Source organism: Phaethon lepturus, unplaced genomic scaffold (assembly GCF_000687285.1).
Source record: "Phaethon lepturus isolate BGI_N335 unplaced genomic scaffold, ASM68728v1 scaffold40699, whole genome shotgun sequence".
Classification (NCBI taxonomy): domain Eukaryota; kingdom Metazoa; phylum Chordata; class Aves; order Phaethontiformes; family Phaethontidae; genus Phaethon; species Phaethon lepturus.
In genome coordinates this window covers 11,576-23,965 of record NW_010566312.1, presented here as the reverse complement: position 1 = coordinate 23,965, position 12,390 = coordinate 11,576, and the positions used below count along the sequence as shown (strand labels likewise).

The following is a 12,390-nucleotide window of genomic DNA, read 5'->3' as shown; positions in this document are numbered from 1 at the left end:
TAACAGGGGAGAGGGGGTGGGAGGGGATCCGGGGGAGATTGGAAGGGAGCCTGGAGGGGAGACCAATCCAGGGGAGACGGCGGGGGAACGAGGGCAAAGGGGTTTGGAGAGATATTCAGGAAAGATGTGGGAAGGAGGTCGCAGGATTTAGGGAAGATTGAGGTGAAGAAAAAAGGGGGGGGGAAGTCCGTGGAAAGTGGGCAGTGATAAAGGAAAGAAGAAGGGGGAAATTAGGGAAGACTAGGGGGAAGGGGGTCGTATGGGATCCAGAGGACATGAGCAATACACCGGGTGGGGGGCAGCACTGGTGAAAAAGGGATGTATGGAGGCCAGGGGAGATAAGTCAAAACAAAGGGTGGTGAGGGAAGGAGCTCTGGGGGAATCCAGGCAAGATGGGAGAACAACGGGGAGATGGAGGGAGGAAGGCAGGTGGGAGGGGAAGAAGAGGATCAGGGGACAGGGGGCATGGGGTAGCCAGGGAGATGTGTGAGGACATGGGGAGTGGAGGAAGGAGTTACGTGGTATTCCAGGAGGTGGGGTGGGAGATGATGGGAGCTGAGGAGGAAGGAGGTGTGGGGATGCAGTGGGATAAGTGCAAGATGTGGGGGCCACCCAGGGAGAGGGGAGCTGGAGAGGGAGTCCCTGGCATTGGCAGTAGACAGGGATTATGTGGGAAGTGCTGGAGAAGAGGGAGTGATGAGTAGGAACTTGAGCCAGGGCACTTTCCTGCTGTATGGAGGGCAAGACTGCTCTAACTGCAGATCTTCCAATAAAACAATCCCAGGGACTCCACTCTCACCTACATCTCTGCACTGTGCATAGTGTCAGAAGGCAAGATTCAAGAAATAATGATGGCCTTGGTCAGCTCAGCCCAGCAGGGGTGAGGTGCCACGCTGTCAGTGCTGAGGTGCCTGGCTCTGCTCTGCTGATGACTTGTTTTATGAGTGTGGCCCAGACATTGTCCCCTTCTGTCTCAGTTTCTTCATCAGTAAAGCAGATTCATAGTGGAGTTTCAGCAGCGACAATGTGGTTTCGAAGATGAGCAAAATTGTGAAGGCAAGAGATGGAGTTTATGTCCGAGTCCATTTTTTTTTTTGTCTTGAGCTGACTTGCTCAGTGACATTGGGCATGTCCTTTCATCTCGTGCAACCTCGCTGTCCTCTAAAACAGGGCAAGACTTGCCTCCCTCTGAGAAGTCTGGCAAGATCCTTGCCCAGAAGTCCAAAGCAGTCATAGCAGGTCTGAGTGGTAGTTACTAGAATTTGTTTCCATGATGCGCTTCGTACAAGCACGTTCCCTGCACTTTGAAGTTATATTGGGTGCATTTCTTTTTCTTATTGCAAGGTCAGTGGTAAAACACAATGGCTTTGATTACCAGAGGTGTGGGCTGTGTTGTCGTGCTGGAAGTGCCTCCAGGGCTGCGGAACTCTGTATCTGCTCTCGCACTGAGATACCCCGTTTGATCCTGGGGGTGGCTTCCCACATCTGCTAGTAGTTGAGCTAGAGCGGCGTAACACCTTGCCCACTGCCACCTGAGGTGTGGTGGACAGGATTGGAGAGGATGTATGTGCTCCTGCTTGCAAAATAGAATGCATTTTGTTTAAACCGCCTTTACCATGGTTTAAGATGTGTTTTACTTTGCGGTTACAGTGGACCAGGAATGTATGTGCTGCTTAGCTCACCTGACAAGCAGTACCTCCTATGCCTCTGGAGCTCACAAGTGAATGTCCCTTGACCAGACATGGGATTGGTCATCAAGGCAAGGAAGCGGTTGTTTTCTGTTTAAATTTTTATGGCAGAATAAGGTGTGTGGTTGCTTTATAGCATTTTTACAGCAGAAAAAGAAAACCACATTCCTGTAGAGATGGCTCTTCTTTTAGCTGGAAGTAAGTATTGTGTTTTTAGTGCAGGATTTATAATGTCTGCAGAGACCACAAATTTTCTTGCTACATAGCTGATAGCTCTCTTAGCAAGCTTTCTACCTTAACAGTCTCTTGACAATTCTCTGTTTCAGCCTGAAGTTCAGTTAGATGAAGCAGTAACTTCCTGTCCTCTGAGGAGCACATTGTACTTTGTGTGATGGCTGACTCTCTCTGGAAACTTTCGGCCATCGGGTTAAACAGTGCCTTTGAATCACAGATGTTTGAATGTCACAGTCCCAGCTATAAACTGTGCTCACGTGGGATCAGCTTTGTGCCTGCTCATGAGAGCAGTTGGAGTTGAGCTGAGGTCTCCACAGTCCTTGGCAAATATGCTGGCCATTGGAGTGTCCTTTTGGAGATGAGGTAGCCCACTGCTGTTTGAAGGATGGCCTTTGATCTTTTCCTTTTAAGTCTTCCTGGATTGATAATCCCCACATTTCACTTCAGAATGTGGCAACTGGATTATTCTGGGTGCTGTTTTACACTGTATGTTTTAGCTTAGGGTGACCAGATTTATTTTCCAGATTCTGGGTAACCATTAGCTCATTGGCTTTGTGTTACTATTCTTGTCTGCCAGCCTTGTTCTGGGCAGTATTATTTGTGTACTGACACATGCCAGAATACAAATGAATGGCTGCAGTTCTTTCCCTGAGAAATGTCTTGCACTTCAGAGACTGTGGCTCTTAGTGATGTATTAAATAAAGAAATATAGAGAGGACACAAAATTCTCCCAGCTCTCTTGCCCCATCCCAAAATGTTAATGGCACAGAAGGGAAGTGATGGATCAGTGTCTGCATGGCTGAAGAGGACTTTGTGTTGGACCATTTCCACCCTCCTTGGCATGATGTGCTGTACTTGGTTCTTTTAATAGACTGGCATCTGATTTGCCTCCTCTGTGGTTTTGATGTGCTGTCTGAAAGCAACGTTTAAACCCAGCAGGTATAAAAATGGGTACTGGGACAAAATTTGGCCTCTTAACTGCTAAATAAAATTAAGCCCATGGTCTCATGCCACCCAAGGCACAAATGCTAAATTGCATTTTAATCAGTCCATGGTCTATAGTGCCTGTGTCGATGTTTCCTAACACTTTTGAAGTGAGGCTGGCTCCCGTACCTTTTTGTCCTCACCGTGGACACAGGATCCTTGAGGTCATCACTGGCTGTCACAGATTCTTCTTTACTCCTGCCTCCACCTCCTCCAGCAGCACCGTGGAGCTCATGCTAAGAAGACATTTTAGCGTGGGGTCTGCCTTCTACCTTACAGCTCAGCAGCCCACATCCCAAAAGATAAACTTTGCTGCTTTCAAGTCACCAACTCTCCATTTATGAACCCATAAAAAGTACCAGAAGCAACTGGTGTCTTCATTTACTCATCCCTGACTGTTGTAGGAAACAGGGTTGTATGGGAGATGCCCTCCGGGATGCCTCCTACCCTGTGCTCAAGGGGAAGGTGAAATACCCTCTGGTGTCCCTGCTCAGATAGTCCTTGGAAGGAAACTTCTGCTTCATATTTGGCAGGCATTTGAGTCCTGCTGCATGAGAGTAGGCTTTCCTTAACTGCTTGATCACGTTTCTTACCCACTGATACTGTTGGCAGCCAAATATCTGTCTGCTTGCAACTTGGAAAGGGTGTTCTGACAACTGCTTTTTGAGTAATTCCTGTCATTTCATGCATGTCATGCTGCACAGTATCAGGATGCATTTCTGTCACTGCTGAACTCGGAAGGATTCTTAGATGAGGTTTGGTGACCCTTTTTTTTCTTTTTTTATATTAAAAAAAAAAAAATAGAGGCTTGTTTGGCATGTGAGCTACTGAGCAGTGAGAGAACCTAGACCATGTGCCCCGAAAGGAATCTGAATGGAGTAAGCTGCAGGAGGAGTCAGTGTTAAGCCTTCAAATACAGTTAACTTGCACAGGAGGATTTGGACACACAGGTTCACACCTGCATGCGTGACATCCCACCCTAAGGGCTGACCGTGTCCTTGGATGCGAGTGTCGACTGCCTGAAGTCACTGTGAAATCATTTCCCACCTTGAGGTGTGAGTGACGTGAGCTTATATGAGACACACAGCAGTTGCCTATTCAGTGCACAGGGAACACATTTGTACAGCGATTTTGAAGATGTAGAGACTGCCTATTTTGGGAATAGGTCATAGATTTCCTATACTTCTCTCTGGGAATCAAATTAATCAGCAGTTCCTCTTTCTTCTGGTCATCGTTCCGCACAGGAAACAAATCAGTTCCCTGTGAGCCCCACTGTTCGTTTCTTGCTGAGGGTCTTTGAGAGGTACAGTGACAGGACATAATCGCAGGTTGCAGTAAGGATATGTTTACTGCCTGCTGCTTTGTGGAGGTCTCTTCTGGGGAAACTGAATGTGTATGTGGGGCTTCTTGGTTCCCCCCATCAACTTGCTGTGAGCTTGGATGAATCTTTCATACTTACGGCCTTTTACCTGTAAACCAAAAAGCATTTTACTTGCTTGCCTTACTTGCTGTTAGAGGAATTAGGTTGTTAGAGTTACAAAGGACATTCAGGCCGTGTGAGAAGGACACTAGTGAGCAGAAGTGGCTGTGGATATCAAGGTTAGTAGCAGACTTTTGTGTGTGATTCTTACTCTATTCTTGGTTTTCTTCATGACTGTTTAGGAAGAAGTTGGTTCAGCTCTGTCATGTTTTGATCTCCCAAGCCATTGTGTAAGACAGTCCTATTTCCTATGCTTCTCTTCTGTCAGATTCTGTGGTTTGCTGAAGACAAATGAGATTTCTAGGCTTTCCATGACGTAGCATGAGAGGGGACATTTTCTCTTTGAGCTCCTGAATGTTCTGGGTTTATTTCAGGGGGGTTCCTTTTGGTGTGGTGGGTTTGTGAAAGGAGATTTGCCTTGCTAGTAAGGGGTTGGTATATGAAACCGTCAGTTACTTTACAGTAATATCTGTAGCTTTCAAGGAAGTGGTGGTGGTTTCAGCCTTTCTCCTTAGCATATGGTTTTGCATGCTCATGCTTGCAAGTGCCATGTGAGTGCCCTGTATTCAGTCTGGCAACCATTTGTGCACGTGCGTGAAAAGAAGGTTCAGTCATTGCATCGTGCTGTGGGTGTGATGAGGGAGTTTGCGTTCTGCAGATGATGGAGATTTTGGGGAGAGGGAGCAGGCTGGTAGCAGCATCTAACTGTTCTGCTTTGCAGAAGTCTACTCTGATCAGGTCTGTCTCATTCTGTATTTACAATGCATCTTGCTTGTCTTCAGCTCTCTGTGTGGCAGGCTCAGCAGTAGCATCAGTAAAGATATTGGAGCAAACAAGGTATGACAGGTAGATGTGAAATTGAGGGGCAGAACAAGTACCTGTGGAGTTTGATAGCTAATGGCTGGGGATGGCTTGGAGGAGATACGTCGTCTTGGAGGAACATGTAGAGTCAACAGCTGGGAAAGTTCCTTTCAGGAGTCAGTTTATTGACCTCAAATGCAGGCTTAACAAAGGCAGAGATGATCTCTCTTGGTAGGCAGGGTTTAACATGGCTGGTTGATTTTGCTTTATCAAACTGTCCATGAGATATTGATGAGGCTACTTTCTGTCAGCGCTAATGCTTCTGCAAGTCCCTGGTTTTATTTCACTGCAACGTTCTTGAATTGTAGTCTGATTTGTTCACAAACTTTTGAGTGCTTGAGATTTTACATGCAGTGTGGTATTCCTCCTCTAGGAGGAGAGTCTTGGGCAGTGATTCACCGAAGTATTTTTTTGCATGACTCAGAGGTTTGGAGGTTGCTTGGTCTGTCTTTTAGCTGGCTTTCAGGGGGAAAAAAAAAAATCTCGTAACAAATGACAGTCGTATTTTAGGCTAGTTTTGAATGTCTCTGTTACCTATCACTGAGAGATCTTTCAGGATTTTCATCAATGAATCACTGTAACAAAGATCAGGAAGTTTTGGCAAATGAGAATGATGTGAGTTGCCTTCTTTCACAAACAAGTTGGTAAGGAAACAGGAATTTGTGGAGGTTTGACTCTTACCCTATCAAAACAGTAATTGCTAGAAATCAATCCATTTTTAAATTGGAGTTTAAGACGTTGAAGTTAATCTGAGTGTATGTATAGCATGATTTAATTGCTGAAGTTAAAAGTTGCTAATGTGTCCAAAGACATTTCTGACTCTGCTACTGTAGAAATAATTGACATTTTTGACTAGACAGGCAGTGGTAACTGGTGATTAAACAGCTGATTTGCAGCCAAATCATTACTGTGTATGTAACTCTGCTTTTTCCTTCTTTCTGTAAGCTTTTTAAAATGTGCAGAAAGGAAGTCAATTAATATGGTGTGGTGGTATAATGCGCCTTGCTAATAATGGAATTAACTGGGCTGGTATGGTTCTGTGCAGACATCCCAGATCTCATGAAATAATCCCAGACAACCTGCTATTCTGAAACTTTTCTTGCTGTGTTACCTTGCAGAGCAGTGGTAGAGGCCGTTCATCGGTTGGATCTCATCCTTGGTAATAAGGCAGCGTATCAAGAAGTGTTCAAGCCGGAGAACATCAGCTTGAGGAATAAGTAAGTTGGGCAGGGTGCTTGTTTTTTATGTTTGGCTGGGGAAAATCCAGGTGAAGCAAAACATGGAGGTCTTGAATCTGCAGTTTTGCAGTGTATTCAATTTGTAGTGCACCTGTTGACCTGGGATCCCTCCAGGTTCTGAAGTAGAGGCTGGATTTCAGATCTGTATTTGAACAGCACCTAACCATACAGGCCATGACTGGAGGCTTTCTTGGGTGCTGTTGTAATACAAATAAGTCATCTTCATGTTGGCCAATGCCTTCCAGGTAATTATCTTTAAAAAAACCTGTGTGGTGAAGAAACTTCTTATATCTGTGTGAAATCTTTTATCGGGTTCAGAGGGTGCCTAGCAGGGGTTAGTTTTTTTTAAGCTGTCAAGACAATTCTTGACATTCCTGCATTTAGGAAGTTACTGATGGCCAGCTGAGCCAAGGTAACTGCTTAGGTGTATGGCTTTTACAGATGCTCTTGTGTGGGAGTGACACAAGCTGTACCATCACCAGATGGCCTAGCTCATCCATCGTAATGAGTTCAGATTTTCTTCTGTGCTTATGTAGTGGCAGCTGTATTTAAATCTGCTATAGCTAAATGTGAATTCTCTACTGTCTGTCTCAGGCTGCGGGAGCTGTGTGTGAAACTGATGTTCTTGCATCCAGTGGATTATGGAAGAAAAGCAGAAGAACTGCTCTGGAGAAAAGTTTACTATGAAGTTATCCAGCTCATTAAAACAAATAAAAAGGCAGGTATCTATGGCTTTGGCATGCAAAAGTCTCTGGCTGTTCAATGGAAGAGACCAAGTTAAAAGCTTCATTTACTGGGAGGAGTTGTGGTCTGAACAGGGCAAGAAGCCAGGCACTCCTGAATTTTAATCATGGAGCTGACCTATGCTTTTTGTCGAACTGTGGGCAGGTAGGCTCTAATCTGCTGAGCGTGCTGCCATTGCAGAGGATATTTCAACATAATTTTCTTAATTTTTGTCTTCCTAGCTTTAGAAGACACACATCTCCATGTAGAATGATGGTCTTAAGAGGTTTTGTCAGTGCAGATTTTACTGGAGTTGATCGCTGGAAATACTCAACAGTATTCACACTTGTGTTTTCTAATGCCATGAGCCCTCTCCTGGTGATCTGGTTGTCCGAACGTATTTAAGGTGCTCTAACCAGACACCTTGATTTTATTTGTTGCAGCAAGTATTTCTCCTTCTTGATGTTGACCCTTGGTAGATACCACTAGATACACCACTGTTGAGCAAGAGGAAGTACAGAACTGTGCAAAACTGATTACAGCTGAGCTACCTGCTATCTTGCTTCATATTTGGTATAACTTGAGTGGCCAGCCTAAAATGTTACCTGGACTGCATTAACATACTCTCATTTTTCTTCCCTCCAGCACATTCACAGCCATAGCACTCTGGAGTGTGCGTACCGGACCCACTTAGTTGCTGGCATAGGATTTTACCAGCACCTTCTCCTCTACATTCAGTCTCACTATCAGCTGGAGCTGCAGTGCTGTATTGACTGGACGCATGTAACGGACCCTCTAATAGGTGAGTGCTTAGTGTGTCGGACTCGTGGGTAAGGCCTGAATCCCAGACAGGTGGCTTCCCCTTGTCGGCATTCAAGGGATTATCTTTTTTTTTTTCTTCCTGATTAGCCAGTTACTGTTTAGAACAGACTGTCTGTCCTGCTCTCTTTTCCATGGCACTGTTTTGGTGGTGGTGTTGTTTTGTTGGGTTTTTTTAATACTAAACCAGGGAAAAAAGAAGAATTTCTAACAGGAAGAAAATGCTGTTAGAAAATTCTTCAGTAAATGTTTGGTGGTGGCAGATTTTTATGGAAAATTGAAGAGCACTTCTGGCTGTACAGAATGCTTTTAAAAGTTTAATTAAAGCAGACAAACAGGCCATTGGGGAATAGGTTCTTGAAATCAACAGATTTTTGTCAGAGCATCCTATTTACTAGATATAAGATACTGTTCCTTCTCTTGGTGCCCCTTCTATCTGTACTCCCTTCATATACTTCCTAGCTGTACTGTGTGTAGCTTTGAAAGGGCTGTTGAATCCTGGACTGAGAACATGAGGAAGCTCCTGTAACACAGTAAGGTATGTTTGCTATCTCAGGTAACCACCTCTGTGCATGCCCTTAGATGCAGGGTAATTTGAGGTATCTTGCCTGTTAGGGGAGGAAGAATAAGAGTATTTACAGTATTGAAACAGCTCAAGGCCGCATATGCGTTCACATCCTCGATTACCTTGTAACAGTTTGTTCACGTTTGTTCCTGGATTGTGCCCGGTGGCCTCAAAGCACATGTTTCTCTTCGGGTGGGTTTAGGTGAGAAATGGTGCCTCTGTATGTTTTGTGAACTGTATTAGCAAGGGTTTAATTGACATTCTTAAAGCTGGCAGGGGAGGGACGTCAGAAACCGGCATAAGAGAAGTTGGTATCTCTTCAGCAATAGAATGTTTTAGTTGCTGGTATCCTATTCTTAGTTCTGGGAGGTGATCATATCGTGATTGGCTCTGAAATGTCAGTTTAAAAGGCAGATGTCCCTGGGAACTGTTGCTTTGAGAAGTGTATCTCAGTAATGCAGAATTAATAAATTCTCAAAATGTGCATTCCAGATGGGTTTGTACCTTGTGGTGTGTGATTGCATTTGAAAGGCTCTCCTTATTCAGGTTTCTTAATGTGTTTAGGCTCTTTTAATTAAAAAGATGCAGCACATGAGTATGTAACTGGAAAACAGAGATGTAACCTTGCATATCTGGAAAAGATACATGTGTAAGAATCCTGTAAGAGCTACAAATGAGGGTGGACACAACTTGATGGTTATATAAATGGGAGCAAGAGGATTCAAATCAAAAAAGGAAGGATGGGTCCAACAGCACACATGGACACAGATTTGAAGGCCGTGTATTCATAAAATGCAGCTCATACAATGCCTGTTAGTAAGTGGGAACCATTCCTCACTGGTCACTTAAGCCTCCAGATTTCACTTCCACTCTTTTAAACGAAGCCAAGAGGGAAGGAAGTAACTCAGACTGCAGGCTGAACTGGTCTTAACAATCTTCCTTTGGGATTCCTGCTTGAGGGGAATTTTCTCCTCCAGAAGGTGGAAGTCCTTGGCAACAGGAAGACTGAATCCATGACACTGATCTGTCTGGTGGCAGTAAATGCTCTCTGGAGAGGAAGCATGAACGCGGTAGCCTTTGCCTCCTGATCTCTGGCTGAACCATAGCCCTGCTAGCTGGGGAGAAGGTGCTGATGGGGAGATGGGAAGCATGGTCTTGGCAGCAGCAGCACCTCCCAGGAACCGAGTCATGTTTGATGGCTTCAGTTACTTCAGGATGGAGCTTTCCCCTGCTACTTTTGACACTTTCCACTGCTTGAACTGCCTTTTTTTTTTTTTAAGTACAGTTACAGAATAGACTAGACTATTTCAGTTGGAAGGAATCTACAATGATTGTCTAGTCCCAACAGCCTGACCAATTCAGGGCTGACCAAAAGTTAAAGCATGTTATTAAGCGCATTGTCCAAATACCTCTTAAGCAATGACAGGCTTGGGGCATCAAGCACCTCTCTAGGAAGCCCGTTCCAGTGTATGACCACCCTCTTGGTAAAGAAATGCTTCCTAATGTCCAGTCTAAACCTCCTTTGATGCAGCTTTGAACCATTCCCATGTGTCCTATCGCTGGATACCAGGGAGAAGAGATCAGCACATCCTTTTCCATGTCCCCTCCTCAGGAAGCTGCAGAGAGCAATGAGGTTGCCCCTCAGCCTCCTTTTGTCCAAACTAGACAAGCCTGAAGCCCTTAGCCAGTCCTCATAGGACATGCCTTCCAGCCCTTTCTCCAGCTTTGTTGCCCTCCTCTGGACACAAAGGGCAGTTTTGTCTGGAGACAGTTCTTCCTTACTGATCACAGCTGCCCTGTCTACAACATGTTTGCTGTCCTGATTTTTCCTTGTTTTACTTCTCTTCCTTCCTTTTTAGTTGGCCAGTCCTAAATCTAGATTTCAGTCTTGAGACCATGAGTTTATTTCCATCTTCAGTGTCGGGGAAGGTACCTCCACATCGTATGCCACTGCCAGGTGCAAGTGTGCTCAGACTTTATTCGGCCTTCCAGGGATTTGTGCCAGCTCCTATCCAAAGGCCTCATTAGCCATGCTAACAAAATCAGCCTCTTGACAGGCCTTATTAGCTTGTGCTCAGTGCTATGCTAACACCATCGCATGGCTTACAGACAGGAATTGGCCTTTGTCCTCTCATCTGCGTGCAAATGGAGCCAGCTCTCTGTGGCATATCTTGTAGACAAAGTCTGAGTGACAGTTGTGTCAGTGACTGTTAGCGATGCAGTGACATGCACTGCCCCTAATCACCAGGGAGTTGAAGGGGAAGTGGGTGAGCATCAGTGTCTACATGTATTTTCTACATTTATTTTCCACATTTTGACAATAGTGAACCAGTGCTCGTCCATAAGATGCTGCAGACAGCAACCAACAGTGTGGTCTGACCATGTGGTCTTTGTTTTCATCTGGTTAAATGTTGGGTGTCTTGGGCAAAGGTGTAGGCTGTTCATGTGTCTTTCCAGCAGCCTTTACCCAATGGTGTATGTGACTTCATATTTCTTACGTAGGCTGCAAGAAACCCGTGTCTGCATCAGAGAAGGAGATGGAGTGGGCACAGATGGCATGTCACAGATGTCTGGTTTATCTGGGAGATCTAGGTAAGAACAGCATCATCTTTCAGGGCAACCTTTAATACATTAAAAAGATGGTGCCTGTACAGTGTTGAGTCCATCGTTGTTAGTCGTCAGCCATAGTTACTTGCAGACACTGGTTTCCTTCAGACACGTTTGTAAATAGCTGCTATAAACTGAAACCCTTGTGGATAACTGAACCACAACAAATTGCAGAAGCTTTGTTTTTGGGCAAGTAGATGAAGAGTTTGCTATTGATAAACAGCTGTATAAGACTCTGTAAGAATGGAAGCCTTCGCTTTTATTTACGTTGTTTGGACAGTGTGAAAGAAACTCAAAGTGGGCTGTCTTCTCAGTTCAGACTTGCTTTAAAGTTGCCTTACGGAGCCACTGTCATCAGCACAAGTGTGACAAAGTCAGATTTATTAAGCAATATTATGAATCAGTCCAGAGTGGCAGGCCGCTGCAAATCCCCAGGTTTTGTTATTGCGCCTGGCTGCATGTCATCCTTTTTATAGCAGACGTGTCTGTCCCACAGTCACGACCTGAAGTGTGTGGTAAGTGTGTCAGCTTCTCGATTGTGAACATGTGGGAGTGAAGGCAATGAGAAAACATGTAACTGTGTGAAAAACAGCTATTTGAAGTGTGGCGCAGGTAAATGCACTTGACACACAGCAGCCTTCAAGCTCTTGAAAGATGTTCGGCATATCGTTGCACATGAATCAGCCCAAAAATGGCATTGCAAATGAATGTCTGACGGGGGTAGTAAGAATGACTTACCTGACTGGTGGAAACGTGCTCACCTCTTCACAATGCTTTCACCTCGGGTTTCCAAAATGCCTACTGTTGTCAAAAAAAAGCCAAACCAAACCAAAAAAAACTCTCCAGTCTAGCCACAGACAGGTATTGTATTAGGTCAGCTGACATGCTTTACATTTCACACTGCTGTAGAAGAATATAGTCTGAGGTACTGGAAAATGGGGCACAACTGAGTTATTTCAAGGATAAATGAATCTGCACTTAACACGTGGGGCAGAATAATTTCTTCTTTTTGCTTATATGCTGCCTCAAGTGTTGAGGGATATCCCCTTTGCATGAAGTGGCAGGGCTTGTGATGTGTGGAATAGTGCAGCTGAAATACAAGTGCTTCAAACGGGCCTGGTGAACCCTGTACATTTTGCCAAGAGCAGTTCTTTGATGGATATGTTGACTTGGCCAGTATTTCTATTTTTG

At 44.8% G+C, this 12,390-nt stretch overlaps 1 protein-coding gene across 1 annotated transcript in view; it reads left to right on the top strand.

Moving 5' to 3' along the window:
- Window positions 1-6,321: 6,321 nt before the first annotated feature.
- Window positions 6,322-12,390, top strand: part of SMG5 (SMG5 nonsense mediated mRNA decay factor) — a gene marked incomplete at both ends in the record, with an annotated part of 17,254 nt that continues 11,185 nt past the window's right edge. The window contains 4 exons of the mRNA XM_010295442.1: window positions 6,322-6,464; window positions 7,080-7,203; window positions 7,854-8,010; window positions 11,095-11,184. Coding sequence (XP_010293744.1) covers window positions 6,322-6,464; window positions 7,080-7,203; window positions 7,854-8,010; window positions 11,095-11,184 — 514 coding nt within the window. The remainder of the gene's footprint in view (window positions 6,465-7,079; window positions 7,204-7,853; window positions 8,011-11,094; window positions 11,185-12,390) is intronic.